At 45.9% G+C, this 24,638-nt stretch overlaps 1 protein-coding gene across 1 annotated transcript in view; it reads right to left on the reverse strand.

Moving 5' to 3' along the window:
- Positions 1–273: 273 nt before the first annotated feature.
- Positions 274–24,638, reverse strand: part of LOC115168862 (plexin-A2-like) — a 110,743-nt gene continuing 86,378 nt past the window's right edge. The window contains exons 23-28 of the mRNA XM_029724393.1: positions 17,319–17,418; positions 9,801–9,991; positions 9,369–9,538; positions 8,848–9,060; positions 6,557–6,707; positions 274–4,332 (exon numbers count right to left, since the gene is read on the reverse strand). Of these exons, the coding sequence (XP_029580253.1) occupies positions 4,237–4,332; positions 6,557–6,707; positions 8,848–9,060; positions 9,369–9,538; positions 9,801–9,991; positions 17,319–17,418 (921 nt within the window). The 3' untranslated portion in view covers positions 274–4,236. The remainder of the gene's footprint in view (positions 4,333–6,556; positions 6,708–8,847; positions 9,061–9,368; positions 9,539–9,800; positions 9,992–17,318; positions 17,419–24,638) is intronic.

Below are 24,638 nucleotides of genomic sequence, written 5' to 3' on the forward strand. Positions count from 1 at the left end.
CTGATGGCCTGTGGCAAGGGCATAAAGTGGAGTGGCTAGGCTACTATAGGAATCTACCACAGTAGCTATATCAACTGTCCAGCCAGGAATTTGACTAATGTTAGGCAGTTCCATCATCATCAAAAACATTATTGGATATCACCTACTTCTGATTACCTCTCTGTATTTGTTATACAGTAGCTAACACATACAGTATGCTTGGAAAGGATTCTCCTAGTCTGACCCTCCTGAGGCAGTTTGTTTCTTCTAATGTCAACGAGACAAGGCAGTGTATTTCAGGTCTATGCGTTTTTTTTTTAACCAGCAAAGTTTATTTATATATAACAACAGTAAAAAGTGAATTCCTGGCTTGCAAAATAGGTGCTTCATATTTACAATAGGTACACAATAATATATTATCATAACAAAACCTAAGCAAAAAAAAACAACAAAAAAAACGAGAACAACTTTAAATACTTTAAACTTTCTTAGAATTTTCACAGCACTTTTATAAAACAACAAGAACAGACAGCCATTATTATTATTATCGTCATTTGTATATACCAAATTACAGAACTCCAGTGTCTACAAAGGGTTGTCTACATTGGGTTGTGTTTAGAATGGAAGAAGGATATTCATTTCATATTGATACTTCTGCCTTGAGAATAATAGTTGACTTTTCGATTCACCCGACTGATGACATGAGAAAAGAAAAAAAAGTGAATTATTGTCTTGTTTTTCTGTAAGTAATGAAGCATGCCAGTAGACCCATCACTTCGCCACCACGTAAGCCAAGAGTAAAAAAGTGCACAACATCCTGCATCTTCTTCAATTAGGTTCCATCTCTTCTGTAGCGGAAATGGAAGTTGCCATTTTAATAATCCTCAACGTGCATCAACTGCAAAATGTCTCAGAGACAACTAACTGGCTGTGAAATTCAATTCTGAGCTGCAGAATGGTAAACAAACTATAATGATAACTTCCACCTTTTCATTTGTCGTCATCATCTCCAAAGTGTACAGTATGACATCAATCTGTTACAATTCATTCAAATCTCTTTCACAAAACGGCAGTGAGTTAAGACTTATAATAAGATATAATAATAATAATAATAATAATAATAATAATAATAATAACAAGATGTAGAAACATATTTTCTATTGACTAGCAAGGTCATGGTGTTATAACATGCTGGCCAGAAGACAAGGTTGGATTAGATTTTTAGAACGGTAATGAAATAACCAGCAGATAGCGGTTTATGAAAATAAAGACAAGTCAAAAACAGAACATTAAGCAACGGTCCCTCAAGAGAAAAACTAACTTTGTTTCAGTCAAACTAGGCCTCTCTATTTCATTTAGCCCATTCCTATCAAGCCAAATGGAGAATATAGTGGAACACATACTATAAGGAGGTTTCATCACATGGAATATAAAAGGCACCAGAACACAGACAAGCAATATGAGGCATGAGAGGGGCTTGGTTCGCTTGGATGAGAGGAAGAGAATAGAAGGGAGGACACCATTGTTCCACGGTGGATGCTTCATATTCGTGTTTGAGCGTGTGTCTGTATTTAAAGTGTACCTATAGATATTTGTGTAGCAGAGGGCCAACAGCCAGCCCGCCCTCCTGGCAGGACACATTAATACCATGTCAATCATGTGATCGCCTTGCATTTCTCTATGCCTGTTTTTGATGTGTTTTTTTTTTCATCTCCCGATCACACTCTGCACACGACTACACTCAGATCAAAGCACTGCTTCAAAGCCGGGAGCAGGAAACTAGAGCTAAAGCGGTTTCTCTCTCTCTCGCTCTCATTTCTGACTGAGCTCTACTCTTCAAACAGCTCTGGCGAGACGGCTGAAGCACTGCCTGCCCGTACAGCAACAGGCCATAACCTCTTCACCTTTCCTATCCTTCTCAAACAGGTCTTTACACACCGTGGCAAGACAGGTGCCTTATCAAAAGGACCGTGCCAATTTCAACAAAACGGTGCCAACAGAGGCGGTGGATTAGTGGTTTTGATGGTTGGTTGGTTAGCTTGGTGTTCTAAAGCCACAGACAAAACAAGCAGATCCATTAACATTGGTGTTATGCTCTCTCCCTCCATAAATCATTTCATCATACTGTTCACCTTTAATACTACCTAGTTTCAAGTACTTGATGTAAACAGTGAGCCAACAAAGAAGTCTGGAGAAAACAGAATGGTGGTGGTCATTCAAACCAGCAGAACGAATCTACACTATGTTGTCATCCAGCTAGGATGAGTACATGAAGGTTCCCTCGATCTATCCTTCCATAAATGGGTTAAGTTTGGTACAGGACAATCCAATCTTACCAAAGATCTACCTGGTACTGTAACACACATTATCTTTAATGTTTATATCCTCTTTTGACCATGCTAGCAGTTCAGATATTTCCTTCTTGACAAAAACAAAAAAAAATGACAACTTTCGACAAGTAACTATATATTGTACAGAACTGTCTCTCTCCTGAGCCTGCGACTGTCCTGCTTTCGTACCTGCTGCTTGTTCACAAGCTTACAGTTACATGAGCACCTCTCTACAGGCTCTTTACTTCAGTTGGAGGGCTTGGATGGCCCCCTCTGTAAAGCATTAACCGATGAATCATTTAAAACAACGGGATCTTTTGGCACTACACAGGCTTTTTCTTATTCTCGTTTGGAAAGACGTTGTTGGTACATAGTTGGGTAGAAAACTCAGTTCGCTAGCGTTTAGCCGCTGGCCAGCTCTAGCTGGCCTGATCCATTGGCACTTACAAAAACAAACAAAGATGGACTTGAAAACACTTCTTCTGACATGTGATACGATGCATGCAAGTTTTACACACACATTTGATCCGATCCCCCTAAAGCGATACAAACAGCAGTTATATAACGGAGTGTTTTCACTCCTGCCGCCAGCCTCAGTCCCCAGCTTGGCAGACTCTACAATCTAGTCTCCAGTATATTATGGCATTTGTACGTTAAGAGCAGCGTAGCCACGGCAACTACGGCTACATTACAGACTGTATAGTACACACCCTCTTACGGTAGAGATAGAGGATTTGGTAGCAGGGTAAATGATGGTGACAGGGGTAAAGGGACTTGGACGGATGTTCAGTTGGCCATCTATCTTGCCATTAAAGTTCTGTTCAACTAACTCCTATTTGTTTAATAAACAAACTCAAATGAAAAAGTCCCATCAGCATTTGTGCATTCACAGTACATACAGATGGCGTTACTGCAGAGGAGAGTCTTCTAGAAACCAGTAGGATGCTGGTTGTTGTTGTCCTTATAAGCTAAATGCTCTGTGGGCCTGTGGATCTCCTCGTATCACACAGGGTACAGGGGTTTGGGGTCGATAAGCATGCTGGTTGAACTTTGACCCCCTCAGAGGAGGTCCGTTCTCCGTACGATGCGGATGCGTTTTGTGGGTTCCTGTACAGGGCTGATGGGTTACAGTCAGAGCTGGGTTCTGTCCACTTGGTCTGGAGTATCATGTTGATAACGAATGGTAATGCTGTCTGAGGAGAACAGAGAGCAGGACAGGACATGACATAGAACCACGTCTTTCTGATGGCCACGGCAGCACCCTATAACGTGTTATAATACAACCTATGCCTTTGTACAGTACAACAATGTCCATATATGTAACAAGAGGGTGTTTCCACTGCAACTGATAAGATCAAAATCTACACATACAAAAATAAAGCATATATTTTTGGAAGCAAAACTCAGCAACAATATCTCTGGAATCCATCATGAGAAGTCTTTATCGCTTTCGCTATCTCTTTTTCTTACACTGTCTCTAATGTGAGTTTTCAGCAGACAGGGAGAGTGTATCTGGCTATAACATCTCCCCTCTGTTCGTTCCTTCTCTCAACATATCTCTCCTCCAGGGCTCTACAGACACAACACTGCCCGTCAAACCCAAAATAATATCAGCTGAAAAGAAAGATGCCATGTAGCCTTTATGGAGGTCTGTGGTCGCCCCACCTTACATCATCATCACCACCCATGTTTCCAGAGACTATGGAGTCTTTTGGAGTCGGTGGCAGTATGGCGTAGGAAGAAAATTTTATAAAAAAAAACAAAAACTCTTTATTTCTGAATTTAAAAGGTCCCAGGTAAATGGTTGTTGGTTGTATGTACCGTCCCCCCCCGTCCCCCCCCACTATGAGTATCGGGACTGTTGGTTGGGTGGCTGTGGCTGATGGATATCCCGGGCCGGTCCAGTCGTCCAATCCCGTTGTCTGTCTCAGCTCTCCAGGGACATGGCTGAGATGAGCTGCTCCACCTTGTAGGCCAGACGCTGTTTCTTAGCCTGCTCGTCCTGCTCCAGGGCCATGGTGATCTGGGAGGGAGGGAAGACAGGACAACAACATGCTTTAATGTCACTCCTAACACACTCAAACCAGGAAGTCAGCCTACTGTGAACCCAGGACAACAACATGCTTCAGTGTCACACTCAACCCAGGAAAAACGTACAGATGTATTGAGGAATGTGATGTCTGTGGTCTGTTTACAGTATTATGTGTTGAGGAAGTTGACATTTGTGATTTGGCTTTTCTTAAATGCCCCTGGGGGAATAAATTAAGTTGTACTGACTCACATAATTTCCATTGTATGTCAACTGGCTTAGAGCTTTGTTGGATGGGTGGGATCATGTGTGATTGATATTTCCTGACTATACCATTAAAGATTAAATATAATTGTCTCTGAGTGGCACAAAACGGAGGAATTTCCAACTGCCCTATCTTGCGCTTTTGTCCCTCTTTAAACGTGGGCATTTGTCAAGCTGTTCAAAGTGGAATCCGACAGGGTCTCCTCTCTGCTGTCTGTGGCGTCACACAGAGTCACAACACGCTGTATGCATGCCAGGGTGACAACGCGGCAGCTGGGCGGTGCTTTTTCATGTGCTCATATCAAACAGGAGAAATAATACCCAATAAGATCACTGATACGAGTTATGCCACACAGTGAGTCAATATAAAGTGACATTGATTAAAGCTGCGGACCAATGCTAATGCAGCACAGCTCTCCCGTTTCTAGATGACAGGAATGTACTGTATGTGATTGTGAGCAGTGGACAAGAAAAAGGTCTGGAAAAGGTTGCTATGCCCCCCCCCCCCCCAGGAATACACAATGTTCTCAGAACTAGGCGTTGCGCTGAAAACATTATGGGGACATTAACGAAGACTAGTTTCTCTTAAGGTCTGTACATAGCTCCAGCAACCTGTCCCATAGTACACTACCTTCCTCCCTGCCTGTTGTCTCCCTCTCATCTGCCTAAGTGCTCTTAGAACTGGCAGAGCAGAGCCCAGCGGAGCCTCTCCTCCTCATCCCCCTCTCCCCCTCATACCAATCTATTATGAATCTGTTGTGCTGTATGCAGGCACAGCTTCTTCCCTCCCTCCCTCCTCCCTCCCTCCCTCCCTCCGCCATCACCAAAATCCATTCAGCACTGCGCTAGCCCGCTAGAGGGGCCACACAAGGAGCCAGGCATGGAACAAACAACTGATGACGGCCAACGATAAGGGCCTTAGCACTGTGCCCAGGAGAGAGAGCTAGAGAAGAGGAGAGACAGAGAGAGGGCATGAGTGTGTGTGTGTGTGTGTGTGTGTGTGTGAGAGAGAGAAAGAAAGCTAGAGGTGGGGGAAGAGCGTGGGATAAAAGAAAAGGAAACAAAGTGGGAAGAAAGTGCGAGAAACAGAGTGGGAGTAAAAGAGGTGGTCTCTGAGAGGTAAAAAGAGAGAGAGGAGAAGTGAACACTAGCTCTGGCGGCAGCAGCTTCAAGCTCTTAGGGCAGATGGGGAAGAAGAGAGAGAGACGGGAGAAACACAGAGGAGAGAGTGAAAGAGAGATAGATGGAATAGAGAGGGAGAGAAGAGGGAGTGAGCTCCTCGTCTTGTGAATGGGGCCTCAATAAGGTCAGACTAATGGCTCCCAGAAGAGGTGCTGACATTACAGCCGGAATGTCTCCATTACAGAACCTTTTCTCTCTCTCTCCCTCTCTCCCCCGTCTCTTCTTTGTCGCACTCTCCCATCCCTCTCCCTCTCTCTCATTTTCTCCCTCATTTTCTCTCTCCATTTTTCTCTCTCTCTCTTTCTCCCTCTCTCGTTCTCTTTCTTTCCCTGAATCCCCCCTCTTCCACGTCTTGATTCTGCTCAAGCGAGCCACAGAGAAAGAAAGAGAGAGCGAGAGAGAGAACAGGGCTGTGTTCCTTCACACCACTCAGGGGATGGAGTAGCATGCTGAGCTGCTTGTACAGACGCTGTTCCTGTCTCTCCTCCACATATCATCCACCCACAACTCTCATTGGCCCAGGACATATGGCACTTAGGATGGGTTATGTGACGTGGCGGATAGGGGGTATGGTTCTTTGTGAGGAATACCATCAGATCAGAGTAACTCTTGGCATCTCTGAAAGTTTTAGAAACACTCTAAATGAGTTAGGAATGACCATGAACTAGACTAGACCAGACTGAAGAGGAGAGTTGATAAGACTGGAGCATGGCCTCGCCTGTTAAAAGAATGGTCCTTATTGCAGTGTGTCTGTGTGTGTGTTAGGACTCACCTCCTCACTGTATTTGGAGACGTAGGAGTAGATCTCGTTGAGAGCACTGAGCATGTTAAACTCTGTGGAGTGGAGCCTGGCCTGCTCTGCCAGGTAGGCATTCATGTCCTGGTCACTGATGGCCGGCAGACGGTTAATGTCTGCGTAGTACCTGGAGGCACACACAGGGGGCGACGCTCAGTTTCAACATGCACACAGCCGAAACAATCTACACCAGAATTCTTTACTGCAACGTTGAGCCTCATTAAAGTACATCACAGGAGGCTGCTGAGGGGAGGAAGGCTCATAATAATGGCTGAAACGGAGCAAATGGAATGGCATTAAACACCTGGAAACCATGTGTTAGATGTATTTGATGCCATTCAACTTATTGCGCTCCAACCATTACCACGAGCCTGTCCTCCCCAATTAAGGTGCCACCAACCTCCTGTGGAGTACATATGTGAAAAAGTATGTGAACTCTTTGGAATTACCTCGATTTCTGCATTAATTAGTAATACAATTTGATCTGATCTTCATCTAGGTCACAACAATAGACAAACACAGTAGGTTTAAACTAATAACACACAAACAATTATACGTTTTCATGTCTTTAATGAACACACAATGCAAATATTCACAGTGCAGGGTGGGAAAAGTATGTGAACCCTTGGATTTAATAACTGGTTGACCCTCCTTTGCCAGCCACAATCTCAACCAAACGTTTTCTGTAGTTGCGGATCAGACCTGCACAACGGTCAGGAAGAATTTTGGAACATTCCTCTTTACAAAACTGTTTCAGTTCAGCAATATTCTTGGGATGTCTGGTGTGAACCACTCTTGAGATCATACCACAGCATCTCAATCTGGTTGAGGTCATACCACAGCATCTCAATCTGGTTGAGGTCATACCACAGCATCTCAATCTGGTTGAGGTCATACCACAGCATCTCAATCTGGTTGAGGTCAGGACGTATTTTCTTCTGTTGAAGCCATTCTGTTGTTGATTTACTTAGGTGTTTTGCGTCGTTGTCCTGTTGCATCACCCAACTTCTGTTGAGCTTCAATTGGCGGACAGATAGCCTTACAAAATGTCTTGATAAACTTGGTAATTTGTTTTTCCGTCGATGATAGCAAGCTGTCCAGGTCCTGAGTCAGCAAAGCAGCCCCAAACCATGATGCTCCCTCCACCATACTTTACAGTTGGGATGAGGTTTTGATGTTGGTGTGCTGTGCCTTTTTTTCTCCACACATAGTGTTGTGTGTTCCTTCCAAAACAACTCAACTGTAGTTTCATCTGTCCACTGAATATTTTGCCAGTAGCTCTGTGGAAAATCCAGGTGCACTTTTGTAAACTTCAGATGTGCAGCAATGTTTTTTTTGGACAGCAGTGGCTTCTTCCGTGGTGTCCTCCCATGAACATCATTCTTGTTTAGTGTTTTACGTATTGTAGACTCGTCAACAGAGATGTTAACATGTTCCAGAGATTTCTTTCAGTCTTTAACTGACACTGTAGGATTCTTCTTAACCTCACTGAGAATTCTGCGCTGTGCTCTTGCAGTCATCTTTCCCTTACGGCCACTCCTAGAGTAGCAACAGTGCTGAACTTTCTCCATTTATAGACAATTTGTCTTACCGTGGACTGATCAAGGCTTTTAGATCAAGGCTTTTAGAGATACTTTTGTAACCCTTTCCAGCTTTATGCAAGTCAACAATTCTTAATCTTTGGTCTTCTGAGATCTATTTTGTTCGAGGCATGGTTCACATCAGGCAATGCTTCTTGTGAACAGCAAACTCAAATGTGTGTGTTTTTTATAGGGCTAGGCAGCTCTAACCAACATCTCCAATCTCGTCTCATTGAGGTTAGCTCACTCCTGACTCCAATTAGCTTTTGGGGAAGTCATTAGCCTAGGGGTTCACATACTTTTTCCAACCTACACTGTGAATATTTAAATTATGGATTCAATATACACAAGAAAAATACAAGAATTGGTGTGTTATTAGTTTAAGCACACTGTGTTTGTCTATTGTTGTGACTTAGATGAAGATCAGATCAAATTTGATGACCAATTTTTGCAGAAATCCAGGTAACTCCAAAGGGTTCACATACATTTTCTTGCCACTGTATATGGCCAATATACCACGGCTAAAGGTTGAACAGCCCTAGCCGTGGTATATTGGCCATATACCACCCCCCCCCCCCAGGCCTTATTGCTTAATAAACATACTGCAAGTGTATCCAGGACCAAAATAGTTTATGAGCGGTAAGAAAACAAGGAAATAGATGTATGTGTATATTTTGTCTCACTCACCTTTCTACCCAGCTCTTGTAGTTGGGGATGTCTTTAGCGTACAGCAGCTTGTTGGAGGGTGAGTCCTTGCCCAGGCGGTGCTCTGAGGTAGAGCAGGAGTCCATGAAGGTCTGGGCCACCACAGACAGACAGGCGTCCGTGATGCTGCTCTTGTGGATGTCAAACACAAACTGGGGATTCTTGATCACGTTTACCCAGAACCGCAACGGGAGGCTGATAAAGAGGGCACAGAAATGAGTCAGTCAGAATCCCCTCTCAGTATTTTTCTTCCTCTCTGGGTCATGAAAGCACTGAGTCAGAATCCACTAACTATCAGTAACGTATTTCTCTCCTCTTTCTGGGTCACTAAAGTGCTGGCTTTAGGGAGGAGCTTTAGGCTCAACTCCAGACAGGCAGAATCCAGTACTGTTTTGGAAAGTTTCTCAGTGTATCATCCTCTGATTGATACACATCACATCCTACATTATACATCCTATTGATGAATCCTATCATTCCTATTCTACATCCTCCAGGTTCCTCACCAGTTGCTCTTCCACGTGTGGCGGACATCTTGGTCGTGGATGCCGTGTTTGTCCGCCTGCTCATCCAGGAAGTCAAACATGTATTTGATGGCGAGTGGCAGGGCGCTACCCCGGTGGACGGTACTGAACAACGTCTCAAACAGGTCGTCCACAAACTTCTGCAGTGTACCCTGGGTAAACACAATGGACACACCAGGTCAGACATACATAAACTCACTCAACAATAACTGATTTCCTAAAAGAATAGGCAATAACCTAAGCAGATGAAAGTCTGTCATTAGCCACTGGATCCAAAATACAGGATTGTACCACCAGTCACTTAGTACAATTTATGTAAAACAAAACACTGTAACTGAAAGTAAACTACTGTAGTATAATTGAAATATGGAGGGACAATGCTTGTTACATAAAGAAGTTTGTGTTGGGTGTTACCTTGGTGGCTAGCAGCCTGGTCAGGTATATCTCGGAGACCATCTTGCTGCCGCGGTCTCCCTCCTTCTGGTCTCCATGCTCGTGGTTCTTGACGAGGTGCCACACTTTGACCCCACTCTCAAGGTCAGGGGTTATCATAGGGGCACGGGAACGCAGACTGTCTGGACTACCTGTGTACCGGAAGGACGAGTCTAGAGAGAGAAAGAGAGAGCGAAAAAGAGTAGGAGAGAGAGATGGAGGGAGAGAGAGGGAGATAAATTAGACACTTTAAATGAGCCACTATGTTCCTAGTTCTGTGCTCTATTCCCTTGTCCTGTTTAGTAACACACACGCAAGATGGCGCCGACAGACAGGGAAGCTCTGCTTCCAGCTCCTAAGCAACTTTGCTGTATTTGTTTTATGTGTGTTATTTCTTACATTATTAGAGAGAGATGATATTACATACAGCAAGAAATAACTTTTGGATGTCAGAGCGGTGGTAACTCACCAGCATTATGACCAGGAATACTACTTTCCCGAATTGGATTCTTTGTTCGTACACCCCAGGGAAATTGAACTTATCCCAGAGGCTGCTCCAAGACGCCGCCGGTGGAGAAGAGGTATATATTACTCGGCAATGTTCAGTCTCTGGACAATAAAGAAGACGAGCTGAGGGCGAGGATCTCCTTCCAGAGAGACATCAGGGATTGTAACATACTCTGTTTCACGGAATAATGGCTCTCTCCAGATATACTGTCCCTGTCCATACAGCCATACAGGTTCTCAGTACATCACACAGACAGGAATAAAGAACTCTCCGGGAAGAAGGAAGGCGGGAGCGTATGTTTCATGATTAACTACTCATGGTGTGATTGTGATAACATACAGAAAGTCCTCAAGTCCTTTTGTTCACCCGACCTAGAATACCTCACAATCAAATGCCGACCGTATTACCTCCCAAGAGTATTCTCTTCGGTTATAGTCACAGCCATATACAGTCCACCTCAAGCCGATATCACGACGGCCCTCAAGGAACTACACTGGACATTGTGCAAACTGGAAACCACATATCCTGAGGCCGCATATATTGTAGCTGGGGATTTTAACAAAGCAAATTTGAGGAAAATGCTGTCGAAGTTTTATCAACACTTGCGCTGCTTAAACACTCGACCACTGCTACTCCAACTTCCGGGTAGCCTCTGAGAATAACATTGACATATACACAGACACGGTGACTGAGTTCATCAGGAAGTGTATTGGGGATGAAGTTCCCAGGTGACTATTAAAACCTACCCAAATCAGAAACTGTGGATAAATGGCAGCATTCGAGCAAAACTGAAAGCGTGAACCAAACGCATTTAACCATGGCGAGGTGACTAGGAATATGGTTGAATACAAACAGTGTAGTTATTCCCTCCATAAGGCAATCTAACAGGCAAAACATCAGTACAGAGACAAAGTGGAGTCGTAATTCAACGGCTCAGACAAGAGACGTATGTGGCAGGGTCTACAGACAATCACGGATTACACAGGTCAAACCAGCCACGTCGCGGACACCGTCGTCTTGCTCCCGGACAAGCTAAACACCTTTTTCACCCGCTTTGAGGATAACACAGTGCCACCGACGCGGCCCACTCACATGAACTGTGGGCTCTTGTTCTCCGTGGCCAACGTGAGTAAGACATTTAAGCGTGTTAACCCTCGCAAGGCTGCCAGCCCAGACGCGTCCTCAGAGCATGCGCAGACCAGCTGGCTAGAGTGTTTACGGACATATTCAATCTCTCCCTATCCCAGTCTGCTGTGTCCTCAGCCCCTGTACTCCCTGTTCACCCATGACTGCGTGGCCACGCACGCCTCCAACTCAGTCATCAAGTTTGCAGACAACAGTAGCTGGCCTGATTACCAACAATAACGAGACAGCCTACAGGGATGAGGTGAGGGACCTGGCAGAGTGGTGCCAGGTAAATAACATCTCCCTCGACGTCAACAAAACAAAGGAGCTGATCGTGGACTTCAGGAAACAGCAGAGAGAGCACGCCCCTATCCACATCGATGGGAGAAGGTGAAAAGCTTCAAGTTCCTCTGCGTACACATCACCGACGATCTGAAATGGTCCGCCAACACAGACAGTGTGGTGAAGAAGGCGCAACAGCATCTCTTCAACCTCAGGAGGATGAAGAAATTTGGCTTCGCCCCTAAGACGCTCACAAACTTTGACAGATGCGCAATTGAGAGCATCCTGTCAGGCTGTTTCCCCGCCTGGTACGGCAACTGCACTGCCCGCAACCAAAGGGCTATCCAGAGGGTGGTGCGATCTGCCTAACGCATCACCGGGGGCACACTGCCTGCCCTCCAGGACACCTACACCACCCGGTGTCACAGGAAGGCCAAAAAGATCATCCAGGACATCAACCACCCGACTCTTGGCCTGTTCACACCGCTACCCTCCAGAAGCGAGGTCAGTACAGGTGAATCAAAGCTTGGACTGAGAGAGTGAAAAACAGCTTCTATCTCAAGGCCATCAGACTGTTAAATAGCCATCACTAGCCAGCTACCACCCGGTCACTCAACCCTGCACATTAGAGGCTGCTGCCCAATATACATAGACATGGAATCATTGGTCACTTTAATAATGGAACACTATTCACTTTAATAATGTTTACATACTGCTTTACTCATCTCATATGTATATACTGTATTCTATTCTACTGTATTTTAGTCAATGCCACTCCAACATTGCTCATCCTAATATTTATATATTTCCATTCTTTTACTTTAGATTTGTGTGTATTATTGTGAATTGTTAGATATTACTGCACTGTTGGAGCTAGGAACACAAGCATTTCGCTACACCCGCAATAACATCTGCTATATATGTGTATGTGACCAATAAAATTTGATTTGATTTGATATTCCCCCCCAACACACACCCACTGAACCTCCTCCTGTCTCATTTACCCTTCTCCTCTGTAGTCTCATTACAAAGCTTAAAACCCCTAGTCCCTTGTTCCTCTTTAACCTTTCTGTAAAGTAAATTGCAGCGCTGGATCATTTCATATTAGCTTGGCGGAAATGTGATGAAGGAAGGGGAATAAATAGGTCTCTGTCTGTCTGTTCGTCCATCTCAATACATGTCTGTTGGCCCTCTGGACTGCAGGAGCAGCACGCTCTCACTAGACTAAACGGATGAAAGGAGCCATGCACCAATAATATTTTATTAAGTCCAGAGAGTGGGGGAGTGGTGGAGGGGCAGCTGTCAGCCCAGTGCCACCCCCTCTCTTTCATATCATCCCCCGCACATCTCTCTCTCTCCCTCTCATATTATCTCTCTCTGTCTCTCGCTCTCTTTCCTTCATATTATCCCTCTCTCTGAACAGAGGTGTGAGAGAGAAATCCATATTTATGTTTATTTATTTTCCCTTTTGTACTTTAACTATTTGCACATCGTTACAACACTGAATATAGACATAATATGACATTTGAAATGTCTCTATTCCTTTGTAACTTTTTTGAGTGTAATGTTTACTGTTCATTTTTAATTTCACCTTTGTTTATTATCTATTTCGCTTTGGCAATATAAACATGTTTCTCATGCCAATAAAGCCCTTTTGAATTGAATTGAGAGATAGAGACGTGGCTCTCCTGGGTTCCTCTTAAAAGGAATTATAATTGTCTCTTTCCTGCTGTCGCCGGGTTGAAAGAGTCCTAATCAATGCATCAAAAGATCTCTAATATGTAAAGCACTCCAGCCATCTTCTTTCCCTCATTCCTTTGACATTAAGGAATGGCGCTCTTCTCCTCCTCTCTTCTTCGCCAGTGTTCTTACTTAGCAGCTCTTTCCTCCCCAGTGGCGGTGAGTGTGTGTGTGTGTGTGTGAGTGTGTGAGAGAGGTCTGGAGGGGCTCTCTATCATTGTCAGATCCCTCTCACCTGTCTTCAAAGGGCAGTGTGGGACAACAAAGCCTCAGAGCTCTACAGCGACTTACAGCTCTAAGTGGTATTTTCTAAAGAGCAGCAGCAGCGAGAAGGGTCTCTAGGGTGGCCACTGGGGACCTTTGAGTCTGGTGGTGGTGGGGGGGGGGGGGGGGGTCTGTCAGCCCCTGTGTGTGTCTCTCTCTGTGTGTGCGAGTGGGGTGGATTGAGGTCTCAAATCCCATTTTAAGCCACTGGCAGGTCCTTGCCCCTCTCTCTCTCTACTCCTTCCTCTCCAGGGGGGCAGACCTCTCCCTCCTATCTTCAGCTCAGTAACCACTGCACCAGGCTTCACGCTCCCAGGGGTGGGTGTGATGGTAGCAGGGGTGTGAGTGTGTGTGTGTGTGTGTGTGTGTGTGTGTGAGGTAGGTTGTGAGGCATCAGGGGGGAGTGTAGCGGGTTACTCAGGGCCGGGAGGGCGCTGGAACGGTAAATTGAGGCGGGATGCTAAATGCTGAACGTTAAATTGATATGAATCAATCAGCTGGGTGTCGGGGCACATCTGTGCCCGCTGTGCCAGGCTTTGATTGATTGGGGACCGGGCTGGAGCCAGAGGAGGACAGGTTGTTTTTTGATTCAGCATCGTACAAAACACACACACACACACACACATACATTGCTATTTAATGACTTTGGTGAAATATTCAGATTGAAGCAGTATGTTGTTCAGGATGGAATACTGTGTAATATTGTATGCATTACCAGCCACTGAACCAAACTGAGACCATGTGTTAGTTTTCTTTACATCATTCAGGTTGGCAATTCATCTCCAGATCCTCTGTTTCAGTCATTACAGAGTAATACTTATTTACTACATTAGAGTATAATATTGCTTTGTTGGTTATGTAGTCATTACTCCTGTACAGTGAGGGAAAAAAGTATTTGATCCCCTGCTGATTTTGTACGTTTGCCCACCGACAAAGAAATTATCAGTCTATAATTTTAATGGTAGGTTTATTTGAACAGTGAGACAGAATAACAACAAAAAAATCCAGAAAAATGCATGTCAAAAATGTTATAAAATGATTTGCATTTTAATGAGGGAAATAAGTACTTGACCCCTCTGCAAAACATGACTTAGTACTTTGTGGCAAAACCCTTGTTGGCAATCACAGAGGTCAGACGTTTCTTGTAGTTGGCCACCAGGTTTGCACATATCTCAGGAGGGATTTTGTTTTGTCCCACTCCTCTTTGCAGATCTTCTCCAAGTCATTAAGGTTTCGAGGCTGATGTTTGGCAACTCGAACCTTCAGCTCCCTCCACAGATTTTCTATGGGATTAAGGTCTGGAGACTGGCTAGGCCACTCCAGGACCTTAATGTGCTTCTTCTTGAGCCACACCTTTGTTGCCTTGGCCGTGTGTTTTGGGTCATTGTCATGCTGGAATATCCATCCACGACCCATTTTCAATGCCCTGGCTGAGGGAAGGAGGTTCTCACCCAAGATTTGATGGTACATGGCCCCGTCCATCGTCCCTTTGATGTGGTGAAGTTGTCCTGTCCCCTTAGCAGAAAAACACCCCCAAAGAATAATGTTTCCACCTCCATGTTTGACGGTCGGGATGGTGTTCTTGGGGTCATAGGCAGCATTCCTCCTCCTCCAAACACGGCGAGTTGAGTTGATGCCAAAGAAATCCATTTTGGTCTCATCTGACCACAACACTTTCACCCAGTTGTCCTCTGAATCATTCAGATGTTCATTGGCAAACTTCAGACGGGCATGTATATGTGCTTTCTTGAGCAGGGGGACCTTGCGGGCGCTGCAGGATTTCAGTCCTTCACGGCGTAGTGTGTTACCAATTGTTTTCTTGGTGACTATGGTCCCAGCTGGCTTGAGATCATTGACAAGATACTCCCGTGTAGTTCTGGGCTGATTCCTCACCGTTCTCATGATCATTGCAACTCCACGAGGTGAGATCTTGCATGGAGTCCCAGGCCGAGGGAGATTGACAGTTCTTTTGTGTTTCTTCCATTTGTGAATAATCGCACCAACTGTTGTCACCTTCTCACCAAGCTGCTTGGCGATGGTCTTGTAGCCCATTCCAGCCTTGTGTAGGTCTACAATCTTGTCCCTGACATCCTTGGAGAGCTCTTTGGTCTTGGCCATGGTGGAGAGTTTGGAATCTGATTGATTGATTGCTTTTGTGGACAGGTGTCTTTTTTACAGGTAACAAGCTGAGATTAGGAGCACTCCCTTTAAGAGTGTGCTCCTAATCTCAGCTCGTTACCTGTATAAAAGACACCTGGGAGCCAGAAATCTTTCTGATTGAGAGGGGGTCAAATACTTATTTCCCTCATTAAAATGCAAATCAATTTATAACATTTTCGACATGCTTTTTTCTGGATTTTTTTGTTGTTATTCTGTCTCTCACTGTTCAAATAAACCTACCAATAAAATGATAGACTGATCATTTCTTTGTCAGTGGGCAAACGAACAAAATCAGCAGGGGATCAAATACTTTTTTCCCCTCACTGTATCTCACAGTCTCTCTACAGTACATTGTTAATGTGGCTGTGTTAATGAGGAGTTGGCAATGCTGTCTCTGACATCGTAAACGTCACCATCTTTATGAATTAGAGATAGTCCTATAGGACTTTTATTGCACATGACACATTACCCATCCTCATTGTTTGTCTGACACTGTCCAGGGCTAATTTCCAATATACTGTTGGTTTTGTGATTGGCAAATGGGGACTTAGTAAATAGGAAAGGAGAGGGATGATGGTGTTACTGGCCCAATTGGTCATCTCTCCAGGCGACAGAAAACAACCTATGGGGGTTCTCATCCAATCCCAGCCCTGATAATGGGCCAACCGTGTTCCGTTTTCACTTTCTATTGGTGTGAAGTATCATTCACAGTGAATAATTAGCCAATCACACGCTGCCGTTGGGGTTGGGCATGGAACCAGATGGGAGGCCCTGTGGCTCACCCCTGTGACTGTCACCAGTGTGTGTGTGTGTGTGTGTGTGTGTGTGTGTGTGTGTGTGTGTGTGTGTGTGTGTGTGTGTGTGTGAGAGAGAGACAGACCATTACACCCTGGCTCCAGGCTCAGTCTGGCATCCTCATTATTATACTTGATGGTAAAACAAAACACCTCTCTCCATGTCTCCCATCGGGCCCCCTCTACTCTCCCCCTCTCTTTCTCTCCCTTCATCCCTCTATCCCCCTCTCTTCCTCTCCATCCCTCTACCACCCCTGCAGTTTCTGGGCTGTGAGGTAAACTGCAGTAAACACCGTCGGGAGGAGATAGTACGGTAAGCAATGGCTCCGCAGCAAAGCATTAGACGCTCCAAACAGAGCTGGTCTTTAGCGAGGAGGGTTTTATTTTTGCTCACATTGTGGCTCTGGACAAAATGTCTACAAACTCATCTGAAAGGCTAACGTGTATATCAGTTCTGCTCACACCCAAAGGCTTAGACACGGAACACTTTGACCTCCGACCCTTCCTCTTCCTGTGTTAGTATTTATGTTGATGTCGTTTGTTTGAAATGGTCCCGTGGCTTGAGGAGCTAAGTACAGTACTTACCGTGGAGATCTACGTACAACGTTCTATGTTCTATGTGCTCACCATATCTGCTGATGGAGGTCCGGGAGATGCTGGCTGACGGGGGGATGTTGTAGGAAGAGGTCTGTTTGGGCACCAGAGCCACCACACAGCGGTCAGACACCTGCAACAACACAACAGAGAACATTTTGATAAGAGAACAAGCTCAACCACCTACAGGCGTACTGCTCACGGATAACATGTTGTCCGTATGCAGTACACATTGATCTGCAACCCTGGTTTAGCACACTCCGCCCCTTTCCACGAGGTACGAACATGTGCTCACACAGCATCTCCTTCCTCTCCTTCCCCTTGAATCCCTCCCTCCCTGTACCCTGTCACATTCTCTCCATTCAGCTTCCTCTCATCTCTAAAGCCTCGTGGGCTCTCTCTGAAGAGCGTCTCTCTGTAAGAAACGACTCAGATGCCTCTGTGATGAGATGATCCGCATCGTCATTCCCATCACTCCCCAGCCATTAGGGAAATAAGGAGAGGAGAGAAGAGATGGGGAAGGGGAGGCGGGATTGGGCAGAAAGCCGGAGCTAAAGCAATGTGGAGTGAGGGCTTCCCACTGGCATGTCTAGAAAACAACCTCTCCCGCCTCACTGTCATTGCAGCATCTCAGAGGGGGGGACGGGGACGGGGGGGACGGGGGGGGGGAAGAGAGAAAAGTAAATTATGCCATAACAGTGATGGAAAAAGAGAGACAGACCGAAAGTGGAGGGATTGTCCAAAAACGGAAGGGAAATTGATGATAAGAAAGAAAGATATTGAGAGTGACAGAGAACAATAGCACAGTGGAAGAGTCAGCCCTCCAATCCAGCTCTATTGTCTACAGTATTACTACAAAGATTTCTTTTGATCTCAACTACACGAGGTACGGAAGGAGGATGGGCTCTCTCCACATGAAAGAGTCCTCCTTATAGGACACCTTTACCCTACTGTACATGCCAGGACCACTCTGACTACCTCTCTGTCTTTGTCTATGGACGACACATTGCTGACTCTGTCCACAGTCTCTCCGAGCCACAACCATGTGTTCTAAACCATTCCACTTTCTACTGTCATTTACTCTACAATTTCATTGCTAATCACAGCTGGGAGGTTGTGTTTGTGTGCACTCTTTCAATCTGGATACACAAAATATTGCACACAAATATATACTGCTCAAAAAAATAAAGGGAACACTTAAACAACACATCCTAGATCTGAATGAAAGAAATAATCTTATTAAATACTTTTTTCTTTACATAGTTGAATGTGCTGACAACAAAATCACACAAAAATAATCAATGGAAATCCAATTTATCAACCCATGGAGGTCTGGATTTGGAGTCACACTCAAAATTAAAGTGGAAAACCACACTACAGGCTAATCCAACTTTGATGTAATGTCCTTATAACAAGTCAAAATGAGGCTCAGTAGTCTGTGTGGCCTCCACGTGCCTGTATGACCTCCCTACAACGCCTGGGCATGCTCCTGATGAGGTGGCGGATGGTCTCCTGAGGGATCTCCTCCCAGACCTGGACTAAAGCATCCGCCAACTCCTGGACAGTCTGTGGTGCAACGTGGCATTGGTGGATGGAGCGAGACATGATGTCCCAGATGTGTTCAATTGGATTCAGGTCTGGGGAACGGGCGGGCCAGTCCATAGCATCAATGCCTTCCTCTTGCAGGAACTGCTGACATACTCCAGCCACATAAGGTCTAGCATTGTTTTGCATTAGGAGGAACCCAGGGCCAACTGCACCAGCATATGGTCTCACAAGGGGTCTGAGAATCTCATCTTGGTACATAATGGCAGTCAGGCTACCTCTGGCGAGCACATGGAGGGCTGTGCGGCCCCCCAAAGAAATGCCACCCCACACCATGACTGACCCACCGCCAAACCGGTCATGCTGGAGGATGTTGCAGGCAGCAGAATGTTCTCCACGGCGTCTCCAGACTCTGTCACGTCTGTCACATGTGCTCAGTGTGAACCTGCTCTCATCTGTGAAGAGCACAGGGCGCCAGTGGCGAATTTGCCAATCTTGGTGTTCTCTGGCAAATGCCAAACGTCCTGCACGGTGTTGGGCTGTAAGCACAACCCCCACCTGTGGACGTCGGGCCCTCATACCACCCTCACGGAGTCTGTTTCTGACCGTTTGAGCAGACACATGCACATTTGTGGCCTGCTGGAGGTCATTTTGCAGGGCTCTGGCAGTGCTTCTCCTGCTCCTCCTTGCACAAAGGTGGAGGTAGCGGTCCTGCTGCTAGCCTCTGTAATGCTTCAGCTGGGTATCTCTCCTCACTGTTAGCCTCTCTAATGCTTCAGCTGGGTCACCTCTCCTCACTGTTAGCCTCTCTAATGCTTCAGCTGGGTCACCTCTCCTCACTGTTAGCCTCTCTAATGCTTCAGCTGGGTCACCTCTCCTCACTGTTAGCCTCTCTAATGCTTCAGCTGGGTCACCTCTCCTCACTGTTAGCCTCTCTAATGCTTCAGCTGGGTCATCTCTCCTCACTGTTAGTCTCTCTAATGCTTCAGCTGGGTCATCTCTCCTCACTGTTAGTCTCTCTAATGCTTCAGCTGGGTCATCTCTCCTCACTGTTAGTCTCTCTAATGCTTCAGCTGGGTCACCTCTCTCTCCTCTCCTGTCGCCTCCTTTCTAACACTTCTCCTCCTCCTCTTCTCTCCTCTCAGCACTCCACGGCTAATGACGTGGCCCCACGTTGTACAGTAGCAACCCTCAAACCCCCCTCTTCCACTAATTTCTAACATTAGCTGGGGTCACAGCCAGGGTCAGGGCTAGAGCTAACTCCAGCTCCAGCAGACAGAGCACTTGAAAGGACAGGAGCTCGAGGAGGATTCATCTCATTAAATGATGCCACACCGCCTGCCCTCTTAGTGGGAAACGACAAACCGCTCTTTGGAACCTCTTTCCAGCCGTCGGCTCTGGATTGTGAAGACCTCTCTTCTTTCTTCCTGAGCCCAACCTATCCTCTCCCTCTCCATCCTAACCTTCTCCATATTTTCGGAAGCCTTTGTCTCTCTTCCTCTCTCCTTTATGGAATAGTCTGACAGGAGGCTCTCTCTCTCTCTCTCTCTGCCTCGCTCCGATCCTTCTCCCTCCCCTCCTTTATGTTATAGAGTCTGATAGAAGGGCTGTGCGAGCGTAGAGATAGAGATGGGTTGTGGCGATAGTGTAGATGATTGAAGGCGTGCAGCTTCGTCCTTCAGGGCTAATCCACAGTGTGAGGCAGGGAGCTGAGGTGAGCCTGACAGTGGCCTGCAGGTGTGATAAGACTTCCATCAAACAGTCCGTCCGTCCTCCCCTCCTACGCCCACACCTGCCTATCTCTCATCCCCTGATCCTGTGGCCCAAGCCTGGCTTAGGAGGCCTATCTATCACAGACTGGACTGCGCTGGGCTGATGTTTAGCCACACACAATTTCCTAACTGACAGGTCTTTTAATATAGAACTTAAGGTCATTAAGATGAAAGGGTTATTTTGTAATTTGTGTTTTTATTAAACTAAGTAGCTTTCTAAGAGCGTTTTAATAACGTATACTGGCTGGGACAATGCAATGAGAGTTGAGTCCCACTGTGTTTCCTAAGAGAAGATGACTCAATCTGCAGCAATACTGGCTGTCATCAGACCCCATACCAACTGTCTTGGCGTATAAAGAAATCTGTGGAGAGCAGAGGAACGCTGTCTTCACTATGCCTGCTAAAATGTTGATCTAGATTTCCTTCTCTGTCTGAGCATATTTTAAAACTCAAACTCTGTCTGTGGGGCGTTGTTTGCTCAGATGACAACAGGGGACGAGCCGCCACAGAGAATCAGATTGATGGAAAGATACGTTTCTGCTGTAATCCAACTATCCGTAGTGTCTGTCTGGGTTGATCTAAAATAGACCCAAAACGTCCCAGTGCAGGTTCTCAGTCTGGGTGGTGGGAAACTGGAGCTCCTGGTGAAGTCATGTCTGTGCCTCCACAACACAACACCAGTAGGACAACACAAGGTCAGGACACAACATGGAGGCACAGTGACAGGGCTTTAATGTCTTGGCACAGTTTAGCCCACTACACTGCAGGAGGATGGGAACCAAGTCATTTCCTGCAGCCATTTTACTTAGTCACATTTCCAGCTGTGCCCCTGGAAAAATCCTTACCGTCCACATAGGCACAGCAGAGGAAGGGAAAAACCAAGGTACGTGTGAAGCAAATCTGACTCAAATTCCGACACTTTTCCCAAATATGCAATCCATTTAACTGCAACCACCCCACTGCAATGCATTTTAAGTGATCTATTTGCAGTTTAAGATTTCACCAACACCTCACACGGGCAAGCATTCACATCTCTAAACACCGGACTTCCCACACAGTTTTTTATTTGAATTGTAAATCTTGCCCTATGTCTCATGCCACTCAAGCCCATTATATGGTAATTGGATGTGAGTGTGCCACCTCTGGTCTAGCCTGTTCTAGGCCCTGCTCCCCTGGGAACTACTGGACCGGTAATGCTATTCACCAGACGGAAGGTTAAACATCTCACCTCGGAGGATGGCAAAGAGAGAGGGAGAGAGAGAGAGAGAGAGGGAGAGGTAGCGAAAAGGAGGAGAGATAGAGAGTGCAAAGAGTTGAGCTGAAAAGAGAGAAGGAGAGGGATAGAGAGCGAGAGAGAGAGAGAGGACAAAGAGAGAGTAAGAGCTGGGCTGATGAAAAGAGAGAAGGCGAGGGAGATAGAGAGGGATAGAGAGAGAGGAAGAGGTGCAAGGGTAGGAGATCGAGAGAGTGCAAAGGGAAAGTAAGGGCTTGGCTGCCGAAAAGCTCCCTTTGACAAGGAGGAAGACTAATCAACAAAGAGAGATCAACATCAGCAATCAGCCAGGCACTCTCCTATCTCATCAATCTTTTATCTGCTCTCCTCCTGCTCCGACCAACAGTCCAGAGGTGTGTGTGTGTGTGTGTGTGTGCGTGTGTGTGTGCGTGTGTGCGAGAAAGTGTGTCTGGAGATTCATTCAGTCCCCCTGAGCTCCAAGTATACTCTCAGAAAAAAAGGGCCGAATTGTACGTAATAAGTACAAACGCTTGTCACTGTAGTGGTACTCTGTAAGGTACGTCATTGTACCATTAGTTCTAGGTACATAGTTGTACCCTTGCAGTTCCTACCATAAAAGTAGTGTAGTAGTGTACCATATAGTCCACAGATACAAAAGCGAACCTTTAGAAAAGGTTCAAATGAGCCTTTTAAGGGTACCATCACACTGACAAAGCCATTTGTTCCTTCTAAGTGGCAAAAACGTACTTCTCTATACCAAGTCCCTCACGTGTACACACCTCTCCGCCATCCCACTTCTTTTTTATTATTATTAAGGTCGAGTCATGCGTCCTCCGAAACATGACCCGCCAAACAGCGCTTCTTAACACCCGCACACTTAACCCGGAAGCCAGCTGCACCAATGTATCGGAGGAAACACCGCTCAACTGATGACCGAGTCAGCCTGCAGGCGCCCGGCCCTCCACAAGGAGTCGCTAGAGCGCAATGAGCCAAGTAAAGCCCCCCCCTCCGCCAAACCCTCCCCTAATCCGGACGACGCTGGGCACGGCCGGCGATGCAGTGTCTTAGACCGCTGCCCCACTCGGGAGGCCAGCACCATCCCCAAACGGGACTCGAACCTGGTCCAGCCAACACCTTAACCATTACGCCTTGAGATCTGTAACTCCTGGCAAGGTCACTCAGTGTTGGGTTAAGGTCGCTACAATATTAATTACAGCACTTTATTGTGACACGGTCTTATGTAAGCCTTTATAAAGACCTCAGATCTGGCAGCGGACATGCTGAAACATAACCATAGACCACTTAAACACTTCCACTCATGGGTGGCCAAAAATAACTAACTGAAAGCCACGCCCCCACTAATCCACGCCTCCACCCTGGGATACAGAAATGAATCCTCTCTGTACCCCTTCGTTTGTGTATGATAATGTGCGTACCTCTGAAATTCAGATACATTATGTGTATTTGAATATTTTTGTACCCCCGGGAACAATTCCCGTACGCTAACCATACCCGTTTAGTCTGAGAGTGTAGCAAAGGTAGCTACTGAATAAAGATGCTTCCGTACAGTCTGTCTCATTTTAAATGCATGCATTAAAGTTTTAATTTCAGTTGGAGGAGGCAGGTGAGGAGGGGGTGGGTATATCCATATCTGGGGTATGTAAACTCCATTTCCCATGAGGTAGGGAAATAAATAGCAGAGCTTCCAAGGTTGTTAGGGGTTTCAGGAATTTGAATGTGTGTCTGTCTGGTCACACTGTCTGATGTGAGAATTAGCAGAGTCACAGGGGTGAGGTTCACTAATTCTGCAAATGTAAATATTTTGCACGCACGCACACACCTTCTACATATCTCTATTCTCTTCCTCTGGGCCTTAATGAGTTGTGCTCCGTCTTCGTGCCAGGAGGCACACACTTGCCAGATGTGGCATTGTAGCTGCCAGTGGCATTGCGCACGCACACAACACACACACACCTACCTACCTGGCTCATCACAGCTATAATGATAAACAAGAGGCTCCATCGCTCCCCTTCCTTTCCATCTACTCTCCCCATTTACTCTCTTCTCCTGCTTTCTTGTCTCTACTCATCCCTCCTCCCTCTAATCACCCCGCGTCCGGCCCGTGTGCGTCTCCTCTGTAGTGGTGTTGTGTTAGGGCGTCAGATCCATGATCAATAGGCAGGCTTCAGATGTGCTATTGAGCGCTGAGAGATGCTCCTCTATCGCTGTAACAAATGTGTGTGTGTGTGTGTGTGTGTGTGTGTGTGTGTGTGTGTGTGTGTGTTGTTGTTGTGCCCTGTAGCGTCTCCCACGGCTAATGAAGGAGACAGAGTGACACAAAGCAACATAACAACAACAGAGAGACCTGTCGGAGGATGGAAGCTAACATATTGCACATCCTCCATCAACCATTACAGAGCACCATAAAGTCACAGAGTAGTACCATAGAGACTCAGTAGTACCATAAAGACTCAGAGTAGTATCGTAAAGACTCAGAGTAGTATCGTAAAGACTCAAAGTAGTATCGTAAAGACTCAAAGTAGTATCGTAAAGACTCAGTAGTACCGTAAAGACTCAGAGTAGTACCATAGAGACTCAGTAGTACCATAGAGACTCAGTAGTACCATAGAGACTCAGTAGTACCATAGAGACTCAGTAGTACCATAAAGACTCAGTAGTACCATAAAGACTCAGTAGTACCATAGAGACTCAGAGTAGTACCATAGAGACTCAGAGTAGTACCTTAGAGACTCAGAGTAGTACCATAGAGACTCAGAGTAGTACCATAGAGACTCAGAGTAG

The sequence above is a fragment of the Salmo trutta genome, chromosome 30 (assembly GCF_901001165.1).
Source record: "Salmo trutta chromosome 30, fSalTru1.1, whole genome shotgun sequence".
Lineage (NCBI taxonomy): Eukaryota > Metazoa > Chordata > Actinopteri > Salmoniformes > Salmonidae > Salmo > Salmo trutta.